Source organism: Varanus komodoensis, unplaced genomic scaffold (assembly GCF_004798865.1).
Source record: "Varanus komodoensis strain SLA01 unplaced genomic scaffold, ASM479886v1 scaffold6_2, whole genome shotgun sequence".
In the NCBI taxonomy this organism is placed as follows: Eukaryota; Metazoa; Chordata; class Lepidosauria; order Squamata; family Varanidae; genus Varanus; species Varanus komodoensis.
Window position 1 is genome coordinate 4,730,350 of NW_025336346.1, and position 27,584 is coordinate 4,757,933.

The following is a 27,584-nucleotide window of genomic DNA, read 5'->3' on the forward strand; positions in this document are numbered from 1 at the left end:
GGACTTTAAGGAGAACCTAAGAGACATTCCTTCTGGTATCTCCTGCCCTTCTTTTAGGCAACCCTCGCCTACATGAAATTGAACATAGGGCTGTATGTCGTTCTCAGACAACCACTCGCCCAGCTCCGCTGTAAACATTTGGGCTTTCTCATCAGGTATAGCTTTTTCTACCCCTCTCCATCCTTTGTAGTTTCTTGCTTAATGTTTTACATAGAAAAATAAATATGTATATACATATGTAAATTGTTTAGATATGTTGTTATATTAAGCAGTATATTAGTGATATTAATAAATGAGAGGAGTTCTAAGTACTTCAGAACTTCTTCACCATGTCGTGATACGGCGAATTGGGCTTAATAGACTCTATTTGTGTGTTTATGCAAGGGCATTTACACGTCACTTTCAGTTTTGTTGGGCTCCTTTCGAATGGAGCAACACGGTTGCCTGCCCTTTTTCTGGTAAAACTTGCCTTAAAGACAGCGAGGCTGGCGTGAGCAAAGCGAGCTGAGGTGTCTTTCCTTGGCTTGCCGAGCGCTCTGCTAGACGAGAAGGTAGGGATGAGGACGGAGCGTCCTACTCTTCCATCTAGGCCGAAGGCTGCCTCCCGTTCCGCAATAGCTGTTCCAGCAAGGAGAGGCCTTCGTTGTCCCCGGAAAAATGGGGACGGGAGCACTTCTCTGGCTCACCGCCGCGCGCCCCGTTTCCTCTTTTCCACTCGATGCAGGCCGCTGTCCCTACCCTCAGGAGATGCGGGAACCTTTCTGCACCCCTCGGAACCTTTGCTGCGGGAGCGCCTGTTGCTGCCCGGGGGATCCTCTGGGTGGCTCCGGCTGAGGGGACGCTTTACTGTTGCGGACCCCAAGTGGAGGGAGAGAGGAGCTAGGAGAAGAAGGCGGAGGCGGTGACAACGACGCGGGCGAACGGGGGCCGGCGCGCCACCAAGAGCGCGCGGAGCGCCTCAGCCCCCGCTCCCTCCGTGCTCTGGCCCGCAGCCCCATCAGGAGGTGAGAGTCGGCCTCCAGCCGGAGTCGCTCACAGGGACAGAAGGAAGGAAGGAGGGACCGCGCTCCAATGGAGGCGCCGAGGGAGCGGATGGGCCCAAGGGTGGGAGGCAGAGAAATCCGAGCCCCTCCCCCCGTGGCAGAGCCGGGCTCGGGGGAAAGGAAGGCCGGGCGCCGTCCTGGGGATGTATGGTCACTGCTGCCTCAGTGTGCCTTTGGGTAGGCACCCGGGGGCCGTGGGGGATAGCGCTCTGGGAACGTGTACGGAGAAGGGAGCCAGTGACCAAGATTAGAACCAGAAGGGGCATCTGGAAAAAAGCACAGGAGTTAATGTACGGGAAGAATGTTTTCCCTGAACAATGAGGTGGAATTCTCTCGCTTCAATGTGATGCAGGCAACGAGGTATGGAGACTTTAGTGGGTCTGGAGCTGAGGGAACTGGTCTTTAGATACTGTATAGGAGAACAGAAGGAATGTACATGTATGTAAGCCTTGGCTGGGGGTTATTATCGGAAGGAGTGAAGTTATTAAAGCTAGGAGTGCACCATGTTTGTCCATATATACAGTGAAGTTTGTTTATATATACAGTGAACTCTTAGATTTGGGTTTTTTTTAAAGTGCTAAAATATGAAGATTTGCAAGTGTTAGTGCAAGAATTGGGCTGCCTTTTGGAGAGGGATGGCATTTTTACCAGCTGTGCTGGTGGGAGGAGTTTTAAAAAACTTTGAAAACTTCAAAGTGGGATGCACCTGGTAGGCTGCTTTTTTATTTTTGTCCCCTTTGAGCTTATCTAAACCATTTCACTTTGATCTGATCCAGGTGTAGCTACTACTGACTTGTTTAAATTGGATTTTACTTAACACACACATATATTTATTTATAGTAGTCCTTTGAGTATTAATCATTATGTATGGTATTTGTTAAAAATAACTGGCTATAACTGAGCATGTAGTTATAAAAAGATTTACATTGCATGTTTTCTGCTTCTCCAGTCTCAACCTACACAGAGATGAAGGGAAAGGACAGAGTTTGAAAATAGTGAAGATGGGTTTAGGAAGGCTGGTAGAAGGTATCCCAGAGAAAGTGAAGTGGGGACTTAAGAGAAAGAATTGGTTTGATGAATAAGAAAGGGGAGGGTTTCCTAGATATAATGAACGGTATGACAGAAGGCAGGGTGTGAAAAAGAAACAAAGGAAGCTGTCAGAAGACAAATTTAGGGAAAGATAGTCATTTTATATTGTGTCATGGAAAGAGAAGGAAGCAAAATTGGCTTGTGCTTCTTTTACTTTGAGGTTTTTGTTTTATTTGAAATACAGTTTTTAAAAGATCTTTCTGTACAGTAGATACACACTCTTGGTGCAGGAACAGTGTTATATTCTCTTTCATGAGCTGAAGATGTGAAAACTGTGATTTTGGATAAGACAGAGGTACAGGAATGATGAGAAACTTCTTCCTCTAGTCTGTCTTCAGCATCATACCAGAAGATGTGCTGAGTAGGTTGACTGGAGCAAAGGTAAGAGCTAGGAAGTTGAGCCAGTTGTAGAGAGGGACAGGACAAGAGATGAATTACTCAGTTATAGTGATGTGATAGTAAGATGTGTTTGGAACAAGTGACCTACCCTGAATGGAAAGAAGAGGAGAGAAATTTTGTTGTTTGCCTAGGGTTGAATTTGTAACAGTAGATGGAAAAATATGTGAGATAATGAGTAGGAGAATGTAGTATCTGGACCAGGCACTGCAGTAACCTAAATGCGGTTGGAGAGGGAAACAGGAAAGTTTAATTTGAACCTATGTGCAGTGTGTACATGTGATGTTTTTCTTTGACATAGAGAAGCATACCTTTGGATAGGAGGAATAGCATCTATTTTTAATGATAGTGAGACAGTAAAATAAAATTGAGTGAGATGCCTGCCAGGAATGTAGATTTCAGTGGGGAAAGGATGAGGAAAAATTTGCTATAGTTTACTGAATTTTTGTAAAGAGAGAGCAGAAAGTAGAGAATCTTATGGCAGAAGCCATTTAGATATGAAAGAGGATAGCCAAATATAAGCTCAATGTATGTAGCACATCTTGCAGAAATGAGGTTATGATCTCATTATTTTATAGAACTCTGCTACTTGAGCTACTGGAACAATTCAGTTGCCTGTTAATTCAGCCACTAGTTAATCAAAACATAGGCCAATAATGAACTAGCAGGATGCTGCTTTCTCTTTGTGTGTGCTTGTGTATGTGAGAATGAGAGAGCAAGAGAGATGAAGGAGAATGGAAAGTGAGTATGGACTTTTTAGTTTTCTCTAATATGAACCTAGTCTATGATTTTTAATATCTTCTTTGTATCTACATCTTACATATGGACATCCTTAGTCGTTCATTTCTTCCTACACACTGCTCTATTTAATAAGATTTTCATATTTCAGATGGGAGGATAGTTTATAGGTCTATGCCCCAAGGAATTTACCATCTCTGTAAAAACAACAGAGGAAGGGGAGGAATGTGGAGGCAAAGACAAACAAGAAAGCAGTATGTGGGTCTTTCAGTTGCACGTACTTAGAGGCTAACTTAGGGTATGGGAAGAACCTGTGACTGGCCCAAAGTTACCCAGTGGACTTCATATGGCAGAGTGGGGACTAGAATTCAGATAGTCTTAGTCCCAATCTGACATTCTTAATCATTACTTCACTGGCTCTATTTAAACCCGAACTGGCTCTATTTAAACTCCAGTTTCTTGCCCTTCTAAAGTTTGGTGGTGTTGCTTAGGATTTTAAAATTTTTGCTTCAGCTCTCTATTGTTCCTGGGGATATAAAATTAATAAGCAAACACCAGATGTGATCATCTAAGCTAGGCATAACCTGTTTTCCCTTGGGTTGTCTTATATTACCTAGATTGATTTTCTCTAACTGGGTGGCATACCTTTTGGGGATGAAGAAGTGGCTTCGTGTTACATGATGTAGCGTCTCGGCATGTTTAACTCATGAACTGATGCACAAGGACTTGGAATAAAGACACAACTAACACTTTTCTGAAGTCATTATGTAAGAAAGGTTAGATGAAGTTAATGAGTGTTTCTAGCCTGTGCTAAATGTTGCTCTCAGAGAAGTTCACACAGACCTTTCCACTCATTCGATGGACTGGTTCAAACTTCATGGCAGCAATTCCTCAGTTGTTTAACTCAGGAATTGCTGGCATAAGTGCAGTGTGTGAGCCACATGTATGACATTTTCACTTTTAATTAACTTTTCGTTATCAATCCAGGAGTGGGATAGAAACTTTAGGTAGTGTAATCCATTAAAAAACACAGTTAACCCAGCAATAAACTACAGGCAGTTGTTGGGTTCCTGATTAAAAATTGAAAAGATGAATCTGTATCTTGCATACTGCATTAGGACCTACAATTTCTGTGTTAAACAATGCAGAAATTGCTGATGTGATATGTGAAGTATCTGTGAGGATATAGAAGAGTATTTAGGGCCACACAAGCTACCCTCACTTCCCTCACTGCATTTTTTTTACCAAAGTTTGGATATGGTTGCCTTTCAGTTGGGCTCAGACCTTATTTGGAGGATGTTGGGCTCAAACATAAAAACTTGTAATTTTTTTCTATTTTTCAGTCAGAGCTGAAGACTAAGAAGTTGAGTCACAGAATGTACAGGGAAGTGGGGGGGGGGGTTGTAATGAAAATAGGTTCAGAAATATTTGTCGTGCATTGCATATCTGTTATATGTTGAGAGTTCTGTGCCTAGAGGACATGAAAGAAGAATGTTTTGGATTCTTTTGAGAAAAGGAAAATTTTTGACAGTTCAAGATGGTAAAAGTCACAGGCAGGGATATTCCAGGAAATAAAAACAAAATGATAGGGTGGGGTGGCACAGTGTATAGTTTTAAAGATTACAGCAAGAGATTTGTGTTTGATGGGGGTGGGAATTATTTGGTGAATTATTTGGTCAGCAAATTTCTTGATTGTAATGAGAGGACTGCATCTGTTGTTTTGGCACCATTTGGTGGATCACAACTGTTCAGATTCAGTATTATGTAACTGAGAATGATCTAGACCTTTTTGAGTCTTCTAAAAAATATAGATGGTTGATTCTGGTTGCTCCTTTAAAACACTAACTTTTCTTCTAGAAGAAAGGAAGAGTGCCAGATGCATCTCTTGCAGGATTATGAAACTACTGGTATATTTTATGAGAATCAAATTAAAAATCCTGTTACTGAGTGTTCCTATTCAAAATGTTCTGTGCTTCCTGGGCTATATAAAAGAATATTATTGTCAGATTTGTGGACAAGAAGGCAATGGTTCTTACAGTAGGAATAAGGTAAAGCTGAATTACACATGCTGGGTGGGGGATGCTGAGAGTTGTAGGCCTTTTTTCTATCACAACATGAATAGGATTGCAGTTCAAGTCATTTTGAATGCAAAATAAGACAGCTGTCAGGATCATCTGAGTTTTTTTCTGGAGGTTTTCTCTACATAGTTGGCAGTTCTATACCACATAATAGAATTTATTGGGCTTGTACTTTGCAAAAGGAATTTTAGTTCTTTTCCTGATGTCAGTTTATGTTTTATGCAAATATTTTACATGATATTCTTTTTCATGAATACAGCACTTGGGTAGTACATTCAGTTTCACAGTGTGGGTTTTAATTGTATTGCCTTAAACATAGAACTGTATCTGATTTTGAAAGTACAAAAACTTATCACCATGGATCAATTTATACCTTATGCATATGGACCTCTTACCTCCCATCCTTCCTTTCTTCCTATATTAAATTTGGTTTAGCTTTCAATATGGGTGGATCAAATATGGGTGGACTGATTTGGATGCTTAATTCTCACCTTACCAAATCATAGTCTAACAGTTGAAAATGAGCAATTGGGCTGTATGTTCCTTTCATTGTCTCCTCAGTACTTACCTCTTAGTTAATTATAGTTACCATGGTTTGAAGTTGGTTTAATAGTCTTAATTTTTAATTTTTTTGGCTTGTGTAAAGAAGTGAGCATGGAAGGAAATGAATAATTTCTCAAGGTGAATATTAGTTTTTATTGGATATTTAAGTATTCATACAATAAATTTCGGTCACTTTGTGTCATGTGAACATTGGTTATTTGGGTGGACTAGACATAAATAAATAAAAGTTTTTACAGAAAATGACATACAAACCATCATTGTGGTGGAGTCTCTCTCTCCTACTCCTGTTTGTGATGGATCTATTTCTGATAGTCAGGAAAGTTGCTTATTCTCACAAATGGGCTTCCAGTTGCCTATGTGAATGATTTGACTTTTCTGCTCAAGTACACACCTAATAAAATACTTGGATATGTTGCATAGAAATGGAAGTTTTGTGAATGATTATTTTTTGGAAATGCAACTTAAAACAATTCACTGTTTAAATAATGAGACAGGCATCCTTTCATGAAGATAGGTCTGATTAAGTTCATCTTTTTTCCTGTGGTCAATGAAGCAGTCAAGTAACCAAAAATTTGTTGATGAATGGTTGAAGCCATAGTTCTATTTCTGCATAGATAACCATATTTAATATCATTTTTGTAGAAATATGCCTGTAAAACTGTCCTCTGGCTTTGAAGCATTCATCCTAATGAGGAGAGATGTAGGGTTTTGTAATGCTTTGGTTTTGAAACTGAGTTTTCATTAATCATTAGGTAATTTAGGGCAAAATCCAATACATGTTTAGACAGAAAAAAGACCTGCAACTCTTTCTAGGTGGGATTTCTAAGGTTTTCTTCTATCTAAATTTGCAGAGGTTATCATCCTAACTTAGACAAAGCTGTAGATCAGGGATGGGGAACTGCCAGCCCACAGGCAAAATATAACCTATGAGGTCTTGTCATTTGACCAGCTAGCTTCTTCCTCAGGTCTGGGAAAGAAAAATGCTACAGGCAGTCCCCGGGATATGAACAAGTTCCCAAATGGAAATTTGTCTTTAAGTCAAACTTATATATGTCAGACCACATGTAGTTGGCCCTCCACATTTGTGGATGTTGGGGCACAAGATCTCTTTGAAAGTGGAAAAACCACAAATATTTCTAGCCGTGCCCCACCCAAACACCCCAGTTCCTCCTCTTTGCAGCAAGGAAATGCTGGAGAAATTTCCTTGTCCAGATGGGTGGGATTTCCCTCTATCACCTTTTGCTTCCTATCTTTTTATGGTGGTGGTGGTGATTTTCTGTGAAATTTTTAAAAAAATAGGCTTTATGGCAGTTTGTAAGTATGGGTTGTTCATAACTTGGACCTTGATAACTTGGGGACTCTCTCTAGTCAGCTGCTGCTTAGAGAAAAGGCAGCTTTTATCTATGGGAAGCTGTTGAAAGCTTTTCCTTGCAGGGCAGAATTGAGAAGGAAGTTGCTGAGTGATTCAGTCCTGCTTACTTCTGTAGTTTGTCCTGTAGCATAGTGCTCTGCTTCCTTGTGAGTGCACATGGTGCTCATGCAGAAATTTGATATTTGGGATATTATTTGAAAGTGCTCTTGAGTGCTTCCGATCTGCTTACTTTGGAACTACCATGTTGAGGCCTTGTCCTGTTTGTCTAAGTATTGATTGAAATTGGCCCCACCCATTCTACCTTTGACCTGCCTCCAAAAAAATGCAGCTCCTGAGGACTTTTGCAAATAGGAATTTGTTCCTTGGGCCAAGAAAAATTCCCTATCCCTATTTTGTAGGATGATGATCAATGAAGGGGTGGACCTTTTAGGTTGCAATCCTACATACTTTTTCCTGGTAGTGATCCCCATGGAATATAGTGGAACGTATTTCTGGATATGTAAAGGATTCTTGCTATGCTTTTTATGAGAAACTGGTATTTTCATGGTATTTGCATAAAGAGTGATGCAATCATTATGATTCAGGTTTTTATGTTTAATCCAAGGGATTGATTATTGTGTCATAACTTGAATTTAAACAATTTGTGCATTGCTATGGAAGAGATCACTGCCTTCAAGATGGACAGGTCATAGCAGAGAGCTCTGACAAAATGTGATCCACTGGAGAAGGAAATGGCAACCCACTCCCATATCTTTGCCATGAAAACCCCATGGACAGTACCAAAAGACAAAAAGATATGACGCCGGAAGATGAGCCCCTCAGGTTGGAAGGAGTCCAATATGCTACTGGGGAAGAACAGAGGGCTAGTACTAGTAGCGCCAGAAAGAATGAAGCAACTGGGTCAAAGCTGAAAGGACACTCAGTTGCAGATGTATCTGGTGGTGAAAGAAAAGTCCGATGCTGCAAAGATCTGTACTCCATAGGAACCTGGAATGTAAGACCCATGAATCAAGGCAAGCTGGATGTGGTCAAACAAGAGATGACAAGACGGAACATCGACATCTTAGGAATCAGTGAACTAAAATGGACAGAAATGGGTGAATTTAATTCAGATGACCATCAGGTATGCTACTGCAGGCAAGAATCCCTCAGAAGAAATGGAGTAGCCTTCATAGTCAATAAAAGAGTAGGAAAAGCAATATTGGGATACAATCTCCAAAATGACAGAATGATCTCAGTTCGAATCCAAGGAAAACCATTCAACATGGCAGTAGTCCAAGTCTGTGCCCCAACCACTGGTGCTGAAGAGGCTGAAGTTGACCGGTTCTATGAAGGCCTACAACGCCTTCTAGAATTAACACCAAAAAATGATGTCCTTATCATCATGGGCGATTGGAATGCTAAAGTAGGAAGCCAAAAGATAACTGGAATAACAAGTTTGGCCTTGGAGTACAAAATGAAGCAGGGCACAGGCTGGTAGAATTTTGTCAAGAGAATACGATAGTCATAGCAAACACTTTTCCAACAACCCAAGAGACGACTCTACACATGGACATCACCAGACGGTCAACACAGAAATCAGATTGACTATGTGCTCTGCAGCCAAAGATGGAGAAGCTCTATACAGTCAGTAAAAACTAGACCAGGAGCTGACTGTGGCTCAGATCATGAGCTTCTGGTTGCAAAATTTAGGCTTAAGTTGAAGAAAGTAGGGAAAAGCCCTAGGCCACTCAGGTATGACCTAAATCATATCCCTGATGAATATACAGTAGAGGTGACAAATAGATTTAAGGAATTAGATCTGATAGAGTGCCTGAAGAACTGTGGACGGAGGTTCGCAACATTGTACAAGAGGCAGCAACTAAGACCATCCCAAAGAAAAAGAAATGCAAGAAAGCAAAATGGCTGTCTGAGGAAGCTTTACAAATAGCTAAGGAAAGAAGGGAAGCGAAAGGCAAGGGAGAAAGAGAAAGATACACCCAATTGAATGCAGAATTCCAGAGGATAGCTAGAAGAGATAAGAATGCCTTCTTAAATGAACAGTGCAAAGAAATAGAAGAAAACAATGGAATAGGGAGGACCAGAGGTCTCTTCAAGAAAATTGGAGATATGAAGGGAACATTTCATGCAAAGATGGGCATGATAAAGGACCAAAATGGCAGGGACCTAACAGAGGCAGAAGAGATTAAGAAGAGGTGGCAAGATTACACAGAGGAACTCTACAAGAAAGAGCTTAACGTCCCTGATAACCACAATGGGGTGGTCACTGACCTTGAGCCAGACATCCTGGAATGTGAAGTCAAATGGGCCTTAGGAAATCTGAGCAACAACAAAGCTAGTGGAGGTGACAGTATTCCAGCTGAGCTATTCAAAAGCCTAAAGGACAATGCAGTAAAAGTGCTACACTCAATATGCCAGCAAATTTGGAAAACTCAACAGTGGTCACAGGATTGGAAAAGGTCAGTTTACATTCCGATCCCAAAGAAGGGCAATGCCAAAGAATGTTCAAACTGCCACACCATTGCACTCATTTCACATGCTAGCAAAGTGATGCTCAAAATCCTACAAGCTAGGCTCCAGCAGTATGTGGACCGAGAAATACCAGAAGTACAGGCAGGATTTCGAAGAGGCAGAGGAACTAGAGATCAAATTGCCAAGTTAGGTTCCTAAGAGTGACCTACCTGCATCTGCGGCTGCTGAAAAACCTGGGTTTGCCTTGCAAGTACTAGCAAAGGAATCCCTTCCTTCCTCCGGAATCTGTACATTAGCAAGAGCAACCTGTGTTGAGTACTTGTGTAACCCTCTGGCATTACCTGATCTGATCTTAGGTACCCTAGCCTTAAAGGAATATTTAAACTGATAATTTAAAGATGTGTTTAAATGTATTGTTTAAACCAGCAATTTTATTTAGGAGGAAAGCCAGATGCAGAAAGTTGATATAGGTGACTATTTGGAATATATCCCTGATCTTTATCACATATTTATTGTATGTGGGTCTTTTTTTACTGCATATTTATTGCACATGGATCTTATTCTTCAAAGGTTGCTTAGAGATTAGACCTGAACTATAGCTAACAGTTGAAGTCTGACAATAATATATTACTGGTAGAAAGCAACAATGAATTGAACAACTCCTGATGAAAGTGGAAGAAGAAAGTGCAAAAGCAGGACTATACCTGAATTGTAAGAAAGTCAGGATCATGACTACAGAAGAATTACACAACTTTGCTGACAACATTGAAGAAAATGAAATTATAAAACATTTTGTAAAGCCCATTTATTTATTGATTTATTTAAAGTTTTATATGCCATCTTAATACTAAAAGTCTCTGAAAGTCTTACAAAAAACAAGCTTGGGTCAGTCATCAACTCAAAAGGAGAGTACAGCCAAGAAATTGAAAGAAGACAGACTTGAAAGGGCAGCAGTGAAGGAACTAGTCAAGATCATGAAGTGTAAGAGTGTTTCATGGAAACCAAGACCAAGATCATCCATACTATTGCATTCTTGATCACTATATATGAGTTTAAAAGCTGGACAGTGAAGAAAACTGACAAGAGGAAAATTGATACATTTGAAATTGAAACGTGATGCTGGAGTAAAGCTTTGCAAATACCCTGACCCAGCACAGAGATGAACAAAACCAAACCAAGCCAAAACTTTTCCTGTAAACAAAATTGACAAAACAGACACTGTCACACTTTGGGTACATCATGACAAGGTAACACTCACTAGAAAAGATGGTCATGCTGGGGAAAGTGAGAGGCAGAAGAACATAAAGGAAACCACTATTTACAAGTGTTCAGTATTACTGTGAAGGATGGACATTTTGGAGGACATTCATTCATACGGTCGCATAAGTCAGAGAGAACTTGATGGCATGTAACAGCAACAAAGCTTGTAAGACTTTTTAAGGTGCCATAAGGCATTAGAGCTTTTTAAGCAAGCTCCTATCCTCAGAAAGATGAAATTTTAAAACTGGTGTTTGATTTAAGGTACCTCAATGTGTAATCAATCAAAATAGAATAAAATGCTGTGTTAAGAAAGTGTACTATCAACTATCTGCTACTGCCCTTAGGAAATTAATGATTAACTCATGTTTAGGGGGTGAGTGTTCAGTCTTATTCAGGGTGGAATTGATTTAAAACACTTAAATCACTAGTCAATAAGAATAGATTTAAATCACAGTTTTCTACATAATTTGCATGCATGCTTACCTGACCTGTAGTGCTTGCATGCCGTTCTAGTGAAAGGATTGGGTGATCTATGCTTGCCCCAAGCTTACTATAAGCAATGGTCCCCAAACTTTTGGGGGCTGCTGCCCCCTTTTCATGTTGGACAACAACCCTAGTGCCCCCATGCCTTTTTCTTTGTATTAGGTGTATTTCTCTACTGCCAATTTAAAACAACCGATTATCCCCACCCCCAGATTTTTCCACTGCCCTCAGGGGGTAGTACCATCCACTTTGGGAATCACTATTCTAAAGCTTTCTGATTTCCAAAGTGGTAGGAATATTAGGTTTCTAGGATGTAGTTGGACCTTTGGGTGCTTTTAGGCCTTCCCTGGATCCATTGTCTTAAACTAAAGAAGAAACTTTTACTTGAATTGCTTTTGTCAGGATCAGCTCTCCTCCTTAACAACATACTGTAATGCACTCAAAAGGCTATCAGGCCTATCATCTCTGATAAGTGCTTAGTCAGTCTTGTCTTAAAAAGCTAGGAAATAGATACCTAGGTAATATTTTATTCCTTAGCCATGTACATTTCAATTTTTTTTGCTAGACAAGCATTTTTAAAAATTACTGTTTGCTGATCCTTACTTTTCCCTTATTTATTTTTGGTCAAATTTAGGCACATACAATGCCCCTCCCCCTTTTTTCGGGGAGATACTCAAACTAGCTATTTAGCTTTCTGTGTTACTTTCCACATCTTTTTGAACAGCCTTCTAACCTAACATCCTCCAAATATATTGGAGTATAATTGCCAGTGTAGCCATTAGCTGGAGAGGATGGGAGTTGTTGTCTGATACATATGGAGTGTGTCATGTTGGGGAACACTGGTTCACAGGCTTTGCTGCTATCTTCTAGTGTTTGTGCTATCCTTAACATAGAAAATGAAAAGACTTAATAGGCTATTCCTCTTGAGATCCAATCAATGCTGTGCCAGAGCAGCACCATCACCACCAATGTTTTTATGTAAATACAAAGCCAGATGAATTGAATTACAATTCCCATATCCCAAGTCAGCTTCATGATTAGCCAAACTGGTTGAGGATGGTGGGAACTGTAGTCCACCACTTCTGGACAGCTGTTCTACATGCATCACATTGTTACCAATGTTTTATCACTTTGCCTGCATTTTTGCATCAGTGCAGCTTTCTTCCTGAGAGAAAATGTTTAATAAGATGTTAGTGTTTTTGAGTCAAAATTATTTTGTACTGAAATCTTTCTTTGTTGTTCTTCACCATTTTCTTTTACTGGTAACTTTAATGAAGTTGCTCCCCATTCCTTCTAAGTCATTAATGAATCATTGAATTATCACTGTGGCAGGCCATTGTGGAACATTAGTTTAGTAGTCTTCACTGGAGATTTAGCACTGCTATTTTCTATCGCTCTCTTCTTGGTTGTTTCCAAAGAGAGTATTACCAAATTCTCATGTCTGCAAACTGCGTAGATTATCTTAAGGGACTGTGCAACCTGATACTGAGCCTACACGCTTACAAGCTGCTTGTTACATAGCTTTCAGACAGCTTTGTGAGATAGGTAGGGTAGAATCTTCAAGACTGGAGCATGGGAAGATTTTTGTTACTTCAAGGACAGATCACTGTGGTTTGCTCTGCAAGGTTACTTTGGAAATAGTTCAGAAGTTACAGCTGGTACAGCATGTGGCTTCTTCCTCATTTTGCAAATTAGGAAACATACAACCTGTCCTGCTTGATGCACTGATTAGGTGTAACCTTCTGTGGCCTCTGTAGTCTTAATCTATAAATGTTGTCCATGCCACACTTTGTTTGGGATGTACCTCTCTCCATACAAACCCTCCCTATCCTTTTGAGATTTAAGAGAGTCTCTATATTCTTCATAAATTTCATTAAACACTATATTAAAGTGGCATAGAAATGAAAATATACTAAACATTTATCAGGACAACTCTTCAAAAGATTAAGTTGAATTCTGCTTGTTTTTAAGAAGTACTACATGAACATATAATTATAATCATCCACTAATTAAATTAAAAATGGTGAAATATATTACTGTTTTTGTGTTTTGATATAATTCTCAATCTGACAGTTTACTTCATAATTTCCAAAAATTGAATTGAAAAAATGTTTACAATAAAGTACTGAGTTGATGAAAATACCATTTACACTGAGAAAATTAGTATTATCTACAGCAGGGATGTGGGTGGCACAGTGGATTAAACTGTTGAGCCACTGAGCTGTTGACTGGAAGGTCAGCAGTTCAGATCTGTGCAATAGGGTGAGCACCTGCTGCTTTCTCCCAGCTCTTGCTTACCTAGCAATTCGAAAGCATGCAAATGTGAGTAGATAAATAGGTACCACTTTGGTGGGAAGGTAACATTGTTCCATGCACCTTGGCATTTAGTCATGACAACTACATGATCACAGAAGTGTCTTCAGACAACACTGGCTCTTCAGTCAGCATGTACTGTATGTGTGGGGGAATCTTTACCATTACCTTATTGCTGGAGTGGACTTCAAAATGTTGGACTCCAGTTTCCATCAGCTCTAGCCAGCAAGAACTTTTTGGCTTGGTCAGTAAGGCCATCCAAAATATGTAAACAATTATAATAAGCAAAACATGATTCCCAATTATTCATTATAATGTCCTACTGGAGGTCATTATAGGGATGAAGCTGATGTTTATGCCTTGTTACCTTTTAACATCATGAGAGGAAAGGTTCCCTTCTGTATAAGTAACAAGTAATTTGTCAACTTCTTTTCCACTTTCTATCCTGCTGCTTTCTACTATAACCTCATATTTTCTAGCACATATTTCAGGTCACTTTATTTTTTTGTTCACACAATGCTGGTACATTGGGCAATATTGTTGAATTCTTTGTATGTAAACTCCTTCCTTTGTGCATGAAAAATGCTCTGCTATGGTAATAGTAAGATTACTTTAAGTATCACTTAAGTTCAAACAAATGCTAGCTAAACATTTGAGGGTAATCTGTTCATCTTTTTGAAAAGTCCCCTATCTTCAGTGATTAAATATGGAATACATTTAGTGTGGGATAGGGTAGTTGAAATAATCTGTCCACAAAACTAGAGAGACAGGTTGGCTGAGTGTATTACATAATTTTCCTTTGTGGATGGATCTGAACTGGGTCAAACTTCTGTGAGAAATGAGGGCAGGCTAGTGTCTATAATTCTTACCTGCCTGTGATATAGTATTAATGTTGTGTATCTGGTTTGCCAGACTGGCTGGAAGCCCTGTATAGAAGTTATGTTTATGTAACTGAAAACAGAGCAAATGCTAGGAACTCAGATGGGTGTACATAGTTCATTACAATGATAAAACTCTCAAAGGAGTTAACTCTATTGTTTTAACCAGGATCTTCGAAGGATTAGTTAACCTTTTAGAAACAGCTTTTATTTAACCCTGTAGCTACACAGTTGCAATAGCATTTTAATAAGCCGTGGACTAGTCAAGTAAGCAATACATCAGGATAAACTGATGTGTTGGATGTGCGTTCCATTAAAATCAGTGGGATCTGTTTTTCATGTATTTATTTTCTTTAAAATAAAAATACATTCCCTTTTAAGTTTGCAATAACATTAAATTCATATGTTGAATATTTATTTTCAGCCATTGTATGTTGTCGAAAGGGGCTGAAACCATTGTGACATTTATTAGAATGCAATTTTAGAGTATTAGAGATATTTCTAGTTAGGGAAAGTGAGCAGGGCCTTAGGAAGAAATGAATGATTCAGTCCTGCTTACTTCTGGGGTGTGCCATGTTTGCTTCTAAGTACACTTACAAACGTTTGGTACTTAGCATGCTGTCTGAAAATACTGCTGCATGATTCTGTCTGCTGATATCTCAGTAGATAGGTAAAAACCTTGTTCTACTTAATTTTGAGAAGGCTTAAAGTCAGTAATAATTGCATTATGGTCCTATCCCCTCCGCCTTTGGTCATTTCCACAGGTGGAATGCAACTCGAGACTTCCCAGATTGGCATTTGGCTTGCAGACCGAAAAAACTTCCCAGTCTAAAAACGTAGAAAATACATGGATGGTACAGATAGCTAGCTCCCTTCATGGCTGCAGTTATCCACAGTAAACTATCCACTGCTGTTTTTATTCATGCATTGTATTATTATTACTACTGCTATTATACAATGCGTTTATATGCCACCCTTTTTCCTTTTGTGAGGAATGTAAGGTTGCTTAGCTCCATATTATTCTCACAACAACAACAACAACCCTGTGAGGTAGGTTGGAATCAGAGTTAGTTACTGACTCAAAGTCACTCAGTGAGCTTCATGGTCAAGTGGGGACTAGAACCTGGACCACCTGGGTTCTTCTAAGTCCAACATTAACCACTATCTCACACTGGCTATCAGGTGTAGAAACACTATAATGTGGTGTCAGAAGAGGTATGTCATAGAGAATAAAGATAGATTTTGAGATAATGAGAGCAATATGTAATTAGAAGAAGTAGCAAAGTCATAGAGAATGTAGTTTTTATGTTGCGTGCAGCTGACTAAAATAAACTATGAGAGATTCAAATATAGTACAAAACAACACTTATGTTTGCTTGATATAGTTCTGGAAAATTTGGATTTGCATCAGCTTGTAAATGGTGCCATCTACAGATTTGTAGATTGCTTTTGGGCTCTGGTTATAGCATTTTGTTCTCAGTATTAAACTAGAAAATACTGTTTGGATGGAGACATTGCAGTGCATATTCCCTTGTAATGCTTTGTTATTAAAGTGGCTGTCACTTGCCTTAGGAACTGATTTACTTAGAAGAAATTCTAGTTAGCAACCATGGGATCTGGAAAGCTTGTATCAAATTGGGATAAGTGGTATGATGCCACCTGACTTGTGAGTTTTGCTTGATTTTTATGTCCTCTTTTTTTTCAGGGCTGCCTTAGCATAGATCATGAGCAGGTAATGTACAGGGAGTGTGACTGGGAATCATGTCGGACGAGTCAGTCTCAGGGAGTGATCCAGATGTGGACCCAGACTTGGAGCAGGAGGATATGGAAGAGGAGGAGGAGGAGGAAGAGGAGGATGAAGCGATGGAAGAGGACAATGATGGGGATGATGAGGAAGACCTACTTGATGAGAATGGTGAGTGATGAGCATGAAAGCCAGTGAATCATTACTTCAGTGTACTTACTTGAACTGTTAAATCCGGTGAATGAATCTTTTGATTTTTATGTAAGAAGAGGATTTGTTTGCTCCGGAATTTGCATATGTACCATATTTTGACCATATTAGTTAGTAGATTCTATAATGGGACAACCCAGTTCTGACTTGGTGGCTTGGACTGTTACAGCTAAAACAGTGTTTCTTCCAGCTTTGGTAAGCGGGCCAGAGCCATTTAGCTTCTCACCTGCCGCAGAATCTCTGCTCTGGCAATAGTATCTTGAGAAGATAGCAATCCCTTGAGAAGGTTGCAGTTATATTTTCTACTGTCTGAAATGGGACTATTGCGAACAGATCGGTTGTACTTTTCTTGTAAGGCATTTTATTTAACCTTCAGATGGCAGATTTGAATGAATGAGAGGATCTAAAAGCAGGGCTATGTGTACTCTATATGAAAAATACTGAAGTTGTGTGCCAAAATTGTGCAGAGCATCTCAGTTTGCATAATTTCTTTATAATTCTGCAATTATGACTGTTTTCCAAATGAATTCCATCATGCAAGTCATGGGGAGGCATCAGGAGCTATGTAGAGCACTGAACTGCCACTGTGGGGGGGGGGGGGAATTCAGGCTTCTTCATGGTGGGCATGTCGTGAGTGGAGCCGGCTGGTGCCAGAGGTCAGACTAGATAGCCCAGGAGACCCCTTCTGACTCGCTCTGTTTCTATGTTTCTATGTTTTTAGCAAGTGTTGCTCATGTATAGGAAACTGAATTAGAACATAAAGACACAAGAAAAATTGCGTTCAGTTGGACCAAAGATCAGTCTGGCTCTGCAGTCTAGTACTTAGAGGCACCCAACAGATGCCTCTAAGAAACTCACAGTTGGGGAATAAAAGTGAACATCTCCCATTTTGCTCTCCTTAGTACCCAGTATTGAGAGGTATACTGCCTGCTGATTCAATGTTAACGAATAGTTAACAAATTTATTTAAAACATTTCTATGCCGCCCCCATCGCAACAAAGCCTCGGGGCGGCTCACAACAAAAACAAAAACATACAAAATTATACAAAAATTATACACTAAAAATATTAAAACCTGGTGCATCTTGGCTTAATTTTTTTTTAAATCCTACACAATAAATTAACACTTAAAATAAGTTTTAAATAAAAAGGTCTTAGCCTGGCGCCGAAAAACAAATAACGACGGTGCCAGGCAGACCTCTCTGGGGAGCACACTCCACAGGTGGGGCGCCACTGCAGAGAAGGCCCTCCTCCAGGTACTCACCCTCCTAATATTCACAGAGGGTTCCCGGAGAAGGGCATCTGTTGCTGATCTCAAGGGGCGGGAGGGCATATATGGACACAAGCGTTCCCCCAGATACTCAGGGCCCAAGCCATTGAGGGCTCCATAGGTCATAACCAACACCCAAATTAATAACAAATGGTTACTAATTGATAGTAGTACCCTCCATAAATGTGTTCATTGTTGTTTTTAAAAGCCTGCCTGAGCTATTATTTAAATTAGCAACCAAGTCTTGCAGACTATGTCTCATTGTACATTGTAACCAACCATGGGTTAATCTTCTTTGCTCACTTCTGCTTTACATCCAGTTGAGCAAATAATCCAGGTGTCCAAGACTAGCACTCTGGGTTGTTAAAGAAGAAATAACCAATAATTTAAGCAAAATGCCAAACTTTCTCTGAGTTTTTTGCACCCCTGCTTAGACATATCATGTCCTCCAGTTTTACCTGTTACTTAAGGCTCTTTCTCATGCCTCCGTGCCACCCCACTGTTTTGTTTTTGCCTCTGGAGGAATTCTTTCTAAAGTACTTTTTCTTGTTAAATGAATTAAGAAGTGTGAGAAGACAACAATTCCTTATGAGAGCTGTGCAATTTTAAAGAGGAGAAAATACCAACACCCAGCTCCTATGGTATAGCCAGTAGCAGTTCCTTTATTTCCTGAGCATGTGCCCCATCTCATTTTCTTGCTGTTTTCAGACTATCATATCATACCACAGCAATTAACTGAATTCCTGCTGCTGCTCATTAGAGTTGGTTTTGTTGCAAGCAGGTAGATCAGCAGGAATTATCTATTACCTAAAGGTGCTCTCTTTCTGCCCTTCTTCTTTCTAGAAACAACTTTAGTGCAGAGTTTGCCCATGACACTATCATGGTATGGGTTGTTGAATTCTGGGTTATTGTATTGTATGAACCCAACTACACAAACAACCCAGAAAGAAAACCCATGGCTTGTTGTGGGGTTGTGAACTCTAGGCAGAAAAGTTGTCATTACATGTGTTTTGTTTTGTTTTTTTCGCCAGGCTAAAGAGGCTATGGGCAAGGATAGTAAAAACAAACAACAAAACAGCTGTTCTGTGTGCCAGTGCTACAGTATGAGTGGCATTTGGGATATTAGGAAGAAGAAAGTGAAAGAAGAAGAAAACAACCCAGGGATTGAGGAGGGAAAGAAGAGCAGTTTGTTTAATAGTCTGCCAGACAAATGCTGGGTAGAGCAACAAACCATAGGTTAAACTATAAGTTCAATAAACAATGGGTTAGTGTTATATGTGAATCTGGTCAGTAACAACATCCGTTTCCCTGGAACTGTAACATGAGGAAAGAAGCTGAGGCCATCCATTTTTTGGGGGGTAGCATCATACTAGATATATAAATAAAATGGGCATTTTGATAATTATTCCCACATTGCATGTTGATACTTGTTTCCAAAAAAGCAATTGTTTTGAAATGGAAAAATGCTTCTAGGGCTTATTTTGCATGGCAGCTACTGAAAACTGTTTTTTTTCTTTTTGCTCTGAGTAGTTAGTTTGGACTATTTTGGAAGTGGGTGATGGTTGTTCCCTGTAATAGACTTGTAGGTTGGGCAGATTTTAACCTGTCACTTTTTTAATATTGACTGGGTGGTGCAGTATGACAACACATCTTGTTTTCTGAACCTGAATTGTTTTCCTTAGTGTGGCTTTTGCCTACACAGGCCACCACAACAACTGATTCTAGAGGTACTAGGGGTTATTGTATCTATGAAGCGTTCTGTCATCAGAACCCAAATGACCAATCCCACTGTGCATATGGGAAATCAGCGAGGCCTTGGTAAGAGCAGCAAAAATAAACAAATCCCTTGCCACTATTGTTGGGGAGCCACTGGGCGAGTCCCAGTGTCAGCTGCCCCCAAAGTGTCCAAGCAGTACTCCCCACTCCTGCTATGAATTATTCTGGGCTTGCCTCAGGTTCCTCCCCTCCTTTTTGGAGAGAGGGGAGATGCAAAAGTCAGCTGTACCCAGGTTTTTATTATTTTTCACTCTTCTTTTAGTGCAGTTATACAACTGTGATACTTTACAATAGCACAACTGTAGGGATTTGTAGTTTCAGATGAGGCAATGTCCAGGGGGAAGTCTGCTGCCAAGAGGCAGCAGGTACCCAGCATGAACATTGCCCCAGCCAAGGTTGCAAATTCATTTCCCCCACTTCTGGTTCCTCTTGACAGTTTGCAAAAGACAAATTGTCAATGTAAAATAAAGATGCCATGGATCTTTTGCTATGTAAAATGTTTCTGGAGATGCAGCACATGTCTCTCTTTTTTCTTTCTCTATTTCAGGTCCCATCAGGCTGCACAATTTGTCCTTCATTCTGAGCCTCTAGGTGCTTGGAAAAGTACAAAATGTGCACTTTCTCATTTGTGTTTCTCCTCATTTTTTCATTTGCACTTTCATTGTGCAATTTCCTACACTATTGTACTGCTGTGTCATGTAATTTTGCTTTCTGTTTTACTGCCCTGCCATTAATTTTGTGAAATGCGTGTGATCCTGCTCTCTTCTGCGAATCCTTTATTTACATTTGACAGCTAGCAAAAGAGACCAGTGGAAGGAGGTGACAAACACAAAGGCTTCAGGGGTGGGAATCAAAAGCAAAGAGAAGGCCTTTTGGGGGGCAGGTGTAGCAGTGTTTAAAATAAAAGGTGTTCACTAGGAACAGAGAAGCTCCCTGACAAGAGAAACTCCCTCCCATCCACTAGCAAAAAAGGAAGTATTTTACCGAGCTCCTGTGAATATGTATCCACAAGAGTGCCTGCCATTCATCCCTACATAGCCCAACCCCCTTTTTGTTCAGAGTTGTTATCACAACAGTCACAAGGGGTATGCATAGCTAAAAGAAACTTAGTAGCCTGATTTCTATGATGTAGAAATGGAATTGATACTCCTGGAGACAATCTTTAAAAATTAAAAAAACCCAAAATGTTCATTAATTGAAATTATTTACAAAAGTTAATAAAATTTACTTTTCAAATAATAGTCTGAGATTGCTTCAAGGTTCTTAAATGAAATACGACTGCTTACCATTCCTTAGTTGAGAATTTCAAGCACAACTTAATTTTAGTGGTTTATATTGGCTGTAGTGATTAAGAATGTTGGACTGGAAGTCCGGAGATCTGGATCCTAGTTCCCACTCAGTCATGGAGCTAATTGGGTGACTTTGGGCCAGTCACAGACTCTCAGCCCAACCTACCTCACAGGGTTGTTGTTGTGGGGATAAGTTTGGGAGGAGGTTGAGAATTATATAAATGCCTTGAGCTCCTTGAGAGAAAAAAAGACAGAATATAAATATAATAAATTTCAGATCAAATTTCCTAAGCTAATTTCAGATCAGATTTCTCACATACAGAAACAGGATTAGGAAATTCCCTAAATTTCCTAACAAACAAGAACAGATGCTGTACACCTGCCTTCATCTGCCTCAAGCTGCTCCTGAATCTTTTGGCTTCCAGGACGATTAGATGTTTCGGAGACTACTTTGTGAAGTTCAGACATAAAATAAGAACCTAAAATATATTGCATAATTTGGTTTGCTCATAAAATGAGCCTTTTTAGTGACAATACACATGAGTAATGGGCCCAGACCCACACAAAAATAGCTGAACAGTATTTCTTGTTTCTTCCTGAGTCATTGATTCAGACTCTATTCAAGTGTTGAATTCAAACATTGGGGATTCATTCACCCACCCATCAATGGCACTAGGGTCATTTTCAGCTCCTATTCCTGGTAGCTCAAGGTTGTTTGGCAGTACATTCCCCCTTGACTCTTAGATTTTATATATGCTGTAGCAAGCAATAATAATATCTGGTATGAAGTCTTTTCCACATCCAGGAGTGTGTAGAGGGAACACTACTGCACATTTAAGTGGCCAACAGCATGCTCTAGCATGGCTGTGGTAGAAGTTAGGGTCTTTCTGGTCAGTCATTCTTGGACCCTGGTGCAGCACCATAAACCATGGCTGACGTGGTCTCTTGGGATGCACCTGGAGGTCATTTAGTGTGGTAGAGTGGGAGGGTAACAAAGAATTTGCCCATGGTCAGTCTGCCATAATGAATACCAGATGACAGCTGTGTCCTAGCTTTTCCCTGAAACTCCTGTGCAAACATTCATACACCTTCCTTTAGTATTGGAGTTCCAATGCAACCTGAAAAACATGCTGTTCAGCCTGTGCTGCCTATGGGCTACAGCAAGCAGGTCCTGGTTCACAGACCAAGTCTGGCATTCATCCTATTTCAGGTACCTGCAGAGAAAGAAGTAGGTGCCACTTTTCAAACAGCTAGCTTGCTTTTGTGTTAAGAATTCACATTGCTTGGTGGGTTGGTGGAAATGAAGGAAGCAGGATACTAAAGAGAAACTAAAGATACAGAAATAAATATTTTTGAACATAGGAGTGGTGATCATGTTTTAAGTCATTTAGATACCACCCAATAGCCAGAGCTCTCTGGATGGTTAACAACAATTTATCCAAAACAAGAAAATACAGTGCAAAATACAAAACAATAAAAACAGCATAAATGTTTCAATACAACATTTAGAACATAAATTAAAACCCTTTGAACAAATACACTAGACCTGAAAAGAGAAAAAGAAACGGGCATCCCTGTTTCTTTGTGTCTAAGGCGCCATATGCATCGGTGCTGGTAGGGGATCCTAAGCGTTAAGCAAGTGACTACAGCTCCCCTGTTACTACAGGCATCAGTGATTCCAGAAATGAATGTGAACCTATCCTGAGTACCTCTGTACTCCAGTGCACTGTACAGGGCACAATAAAGGTTGCAACAGTCATTGAAGGAACACCTGGAAAAGCAACTATGCTTTATTTTTTAAGAGTCAAATAGGAATGGAAGAGGCAAAAAGTTTTGCACTGGGGAAGGGAAACGCTTTTATTATTGTGGGAGTAAGGGAGTTACTGAGAAATAGTGCTTTTTCTATTCCAATTACCCCTTCCATTTGAGCTTACATCAAACATAGTTGGCAACGGCTGCTACCTTGTGCAGTGATATGGGGAGTTGCACTGTGGGCTGCATGCCACAGTGTAAAGCAACCCTACTACAGAAGGTATTGGAAAAGCAAGAGAGGAGGTGGCATAATCATGTGGAGAAGAAAACATGGAGGGTTAGGGGAGAAAAGAAATTGCTCTTGGAGATATGGCATATATTGAGTTATGGCATACTGGGGACATGGCACGTAAGGTGCTTTCCCCTGATTGCTTTGCATTACTGCTTGCAGGGCTGCTGTTGAGTTTTAAAACACCTCCATTTGCCTGTTATTGGCCACTGTTCAAACCCTCATCCCCTGGTCAAAGATCAGGTCTGGGTCCACCAAGACTTTGCACACTGACACCTAACATGCAGATGCTGTTAGCTATTGTCCAAGTTGACTAGGTCACTCACTGGTCCTCCTTCCACATTCCTGCTCATTCATTTCCTTAAAAAGGATGTACAGTGGAACCTTGGCTCACAAACGCCTCAGTTCACGACTAAATCGAGTTGCGGACAAAAATTTCATTAAAAAGTTGACTCAGGTCACAAACTCTGCAGTGGGTGGGGCTGTGATTGTGGCCATTCCCCCCTCCTTCCCCAAGCACAACCATGATTGTGCCTGTCTTCCCTGCACGAGTGCATCCGTGATCATGGCCATATCCCCACTCAGGAGGGGGGGAGATGGCTGCGATCACAGCCATCTTTGTTGTTCTGTGTCACTTTGCCTCAAATTTTTCTGATTAAAAAAATAGTTACAAAACGGATTAACCTTATTTACATTGAACCTTATGGGGAAATTTGATTTGGCTCACAACCAGAGTCCTAGAACAGATTAAGTTCATGAGCCAAGGTACCACTGTATGTATGCTTCTTTGCTGCTTTAGTGATTCTGACAAAGTTCTTGCAAATCGCACATGGTCAGTTTCATGCTTGTTACAAAAACACACTTCCCATTGTTAGTGGTGGCTCCTCCACTGCTAAATCTTACCTTGGTCCTCTGGGTTCTTCATGGCTGGTCTTGGCTGTTATGGTGGCTTCTTAGGCTTGTTCCCAAAGCGCTACAGAAACTGGTCAGAATCAGGATGACATGGCAAACCATCATGGCTAGATGCCCAGGTTAGGTTGTCATGTTATGTGAATCAGGTTTTTGCATTTTGAGAACGTTTTGTACTTAGTATGTTTGCTTTTAATTTTGTCTGACATGGATGAAATGGTGTACTTGCTTTCCTCTAACTGTAGATATTACTGTGGCAGGTTTTTCTGGGAAAGAGTAACTGGAGATCTTAAACTTGCAGGAATTAAAGGATGAGACTTCAGTGCTACTTGTATAATTTTAATTAGCTCCATGAACTGTGTTACCTGTTGTTACCTAAGAGATTGTGGGTGTGACTTGCATGCCGGAAGAGAAGACAAGAACCTCCATCTCTGCCTCCTTAGAGTTTCATGGACTTAGAATGTCTGGGGCTAGATTTTTTTAAAAAATATATTTTATCTAGATTTTCATAGAGGAGAAAGATCTTGCAAATCATAATGGTAATGTTGCCTCTTCCCACTTGTCTCCTTCTGTTTCCTGGCATCAGTTTCTTCTCTGAGAAAGTGGCACAGTGTTAGGCAGAGTCAGAAAATATTATATAACCTGGAGAAATGATTAACATGTCTTTAAACGAAGGCATTGATGTCTTTGCCTCATATCTGCTGCATTCTGTAGTCTTAATGCTCTGTCAGTGGAGTGTCGAACTTTTTGCTTTTCTATTTTGTTTGCTCTGAATAATAGAATATTAATGTAAAAATTATTTTCTATTCTGGACCCCTGCTAAGTTTCCCCTTATCTCTAACACACACAGATATTTTCTTCTCACCCTCTTTTTGCTGATTATTGTCCTTGAACATATACCAGCCTTCCTCCAATCTGGTGCTTTCCAAAAGTAGTAATGCTCTCTGGGGATGATGGGAGTTGCGGTTCAATACCTCCTGAAGGGGGAACCCTGATAAAGAATGAAACTTGCATGCTTGCATAATGTAGAAGTCCAAGTGAGTTCAGCTGATTTAAGTCACTCACTGTGTTCATGTAGATATAAAAATATTTTTTGGCACTCTTATTTTAACATTGTTGCTCTTCAGTCAGCAATGCTGAAGGACATCCCATCTTCCTTAATTATGAAGACTACTGTTTTTCTTTCAGAAATAATTTATTCTTTCTGATGCTTTCAGTCTTCCCATGACTTATTTATTTTTGATAAACATGCTAAAATAGTTATTATTTTAGCAGTTGCACAGTATATTTTTGTACAACAATGATAACAGTCTGTAAAAATGAACCTGACTCAGGTTCATCCCTCAGAAATACTGTTTCTAACTATCTACAAGGGAAACTGAGGTGTGAATGCCTTCCATTTTAGGAAGGCCTTCAGTTAGAGATTCTGTTGACCTTCAGTTGAGGAATTTTATTGCTGTTTTTTCACTATTTTATCTTTCAGGGGTTCACTGCCCCTTTATTTTATGTAATAATGCTTTAGTGTTTAATCTATCTTGATTTAGGCTTTATATTTCTTTTTTCTTTCTTAGTCACCTTGAATGTCTTTGAAAGGTGGAATTTAACTATGTTGCATAAATGAGGAATATTCAGTCATAGGGCCTGAAAGTTATATGCTGCAAAATACAGTTCTTCGTCGTGGCCTCTGTGCATCACACATATGGGTGCTGCGCCTGCGCAGTGCTTAAGGCCAGAAAGATTAGAAAGCTAACGGTTTTTGGCGGGAAACTCCGCTCCCCTCCCCCCAGTACTATATATAGAATGGAGTGTCCACCATTTTCTCCAGTCTTTTGTGACCGCTGTTCGCTGTGCCTCGTGCCTGTTCGTCTCTCGCTTTGACTCTGTATTTGCTCTTTTATTCAAATCGTTCTTGTTGCTCTTCATTGCTATTACTCCAAGTTATTGTTCCCTTGTTATATCTTTCTCTTTTTCCTCGTCTCTAAAAAAACAACAACAAAAAACCAAAAATATTATCTTATTTCTCTTTACTATCCTCTATTTCTTCTTCTTCTTCGATGGTGCAGCGAGCGGCTTTCTGCAAATGCGTGGAATGTGGGTCCAAGATGTTCCCAGCAGACCCTCATGACTTGTGCCTCCTTTGCCTCGGCGAGGGGCACAGAACAGATAAATGCCGCCATTGCCTCACGTTCACCAAGCAGGCCCATAAAAACAGGAAGAAGCGCTTGCGGAAACTCCTCTGGGATTAAGCATTAATGCAGTCGGATCAGCTCGCTGCAAAATCTGGGCCTGCTCCGAACCCGCCCGCCAAGCGCCCAGCTTCTGCCTCAGCTGCCTCTGGCCAACGCCCAGCTCCCGCTTTGGCCATGCCTGGCCAATGCCCTGCGGCCACGCTGCCCATGCCTCAGCCACGCCCATCAGATGATGGGACATCGCTGTCTAGAGCCCAACGATCTCTTTCTCCCCCATGTAAACAGCGGGAGAAAAGGAAGCAGGGCGGGGCAGATCAGTCTTCTTCTCATACGAAGGTGAAGAAGGATAAAGTGGCCAAACCGGCTCATAAGCCGAAAAGGCATCGGGACTCAGGTTCATCAACCCCATCGATCCCAACGGCTGCATCGGTACCAACACCATCAGTACCGATGCTACAAGCAGCGATGCAGGTCACCCCGCCGGGATCTCCAGGGCATCCTGTTCCTCAGCAGGGCCAGTCCCCTGAGCAACCCGAGGAGCCACAACGCGAGTCCATTTCAGACGGAGAAATCCAAGATTCTCCCCCCATGGCTCACTCGCCAACGCCAGTGCCTCTGGCCAGGCCTAGGGATCGGTCTTTCACCTCTCCACCGCGGTACCGTATTCGTATGGACGAATGACACAAGGAGGAATGGTTTCAGTCCTACTATGAAAATTATCCGTCGGGTTGGGGAGACTACCACTCCTTCGACTTCCATCCTCAGGCAAGGGACCACTTGTCGCCCTCCGTCCACGGGGAAGCTCCGTCTACCTCAAGACGTGCAGAACCTGAGCACCCAGCCTCACCAGGGAGTTCTTCGTCAGGCCCATACCATTTTGAATCCGACTCCGGCTTTGAGGTGGACTCTACCACTCCCGATGTTGCAATAACATCTCAGGGCCCAGCATCTCCTGAAGAACCGCACATCTCCTTCAGAGAGCTGATGTCTAGGCTTGTTTGGTTGCTCGAGCTTGAGGCACGACACCAGCCCAATCCGAGCACTGACAAGTTCTATGACATTGTGAGGGGAGAACAGTCACCTGCGATCGTCCTGCCATTGCTTACAACATTGCAGCAGGCGATGACCCAGCCTTGGGATCTGCCGACACAGCCACAGCCCACCGTGCGGTGATACGAATCTATGTATCATGTTTGGGAGAGCAACATACCCTTCTTGTTACATCATCCTAAGCCAAATTCCATCATTGTTGAGTCATCTCAAGGCAGGGAATCCAGGGGACATACCACGCCCCGGGACAAGGAGGGAAGAAAAATTGATACCTTGGTATGCCGGGTCTACGCGGCCACTGGCCTCGGCCTTCCTATGTCCAATTACGAAGCCACCCTTGCCAGGTATCAGTTTTTCATCATGCAAAAACTGAACGACGACACCGCTTCCCTGCCAGAACAACAATGAGATTTGGCCAGGA

The 27,584-nt window shown here is 40.9% G+C and overlaps 1 protein-coding gene across 5 annotated transcripts in view; it reads left to right on the plus strand.

Moving 5' to 3' along the window:
* Nucleotides 1-532: 532 nt before the first annotated feature.
* RAD54L2 (RAD54 like 2) overlaps nucleotides 533-27,584 on the plus strand; it is an 82,402-nt gene continuing 55,350 nt past the window's right edge. For 2 of the 5 annotated variants that reach the window (XM_044451159.1, XM_044451154.1), the window contains exons 1-2: nucleotides 853-1,004; nucleotides 16,392-16,601. In XM_044451159.1, the coding sequence (XP_044307094.1) occupies nucleotides 16,448-16,601 (154 nt within the window). In that variant the 5' untranslated portion in view covers nucleotides 853-1,004; nucleotides 16,392-16,447. Of the gene's footprint in view, nucleotides 552-852; nucleotides 1,005-1,237; nucleotides 1,404-2,402; nucleotides 2,514-16,391; nucleotides 16,602-27,584 lie in introns of those variants that run through there. The other 3 variants (XM_044451158.1, XM_044451157.1, XM_044451156.1) reach the window with 3 other exon arrangements.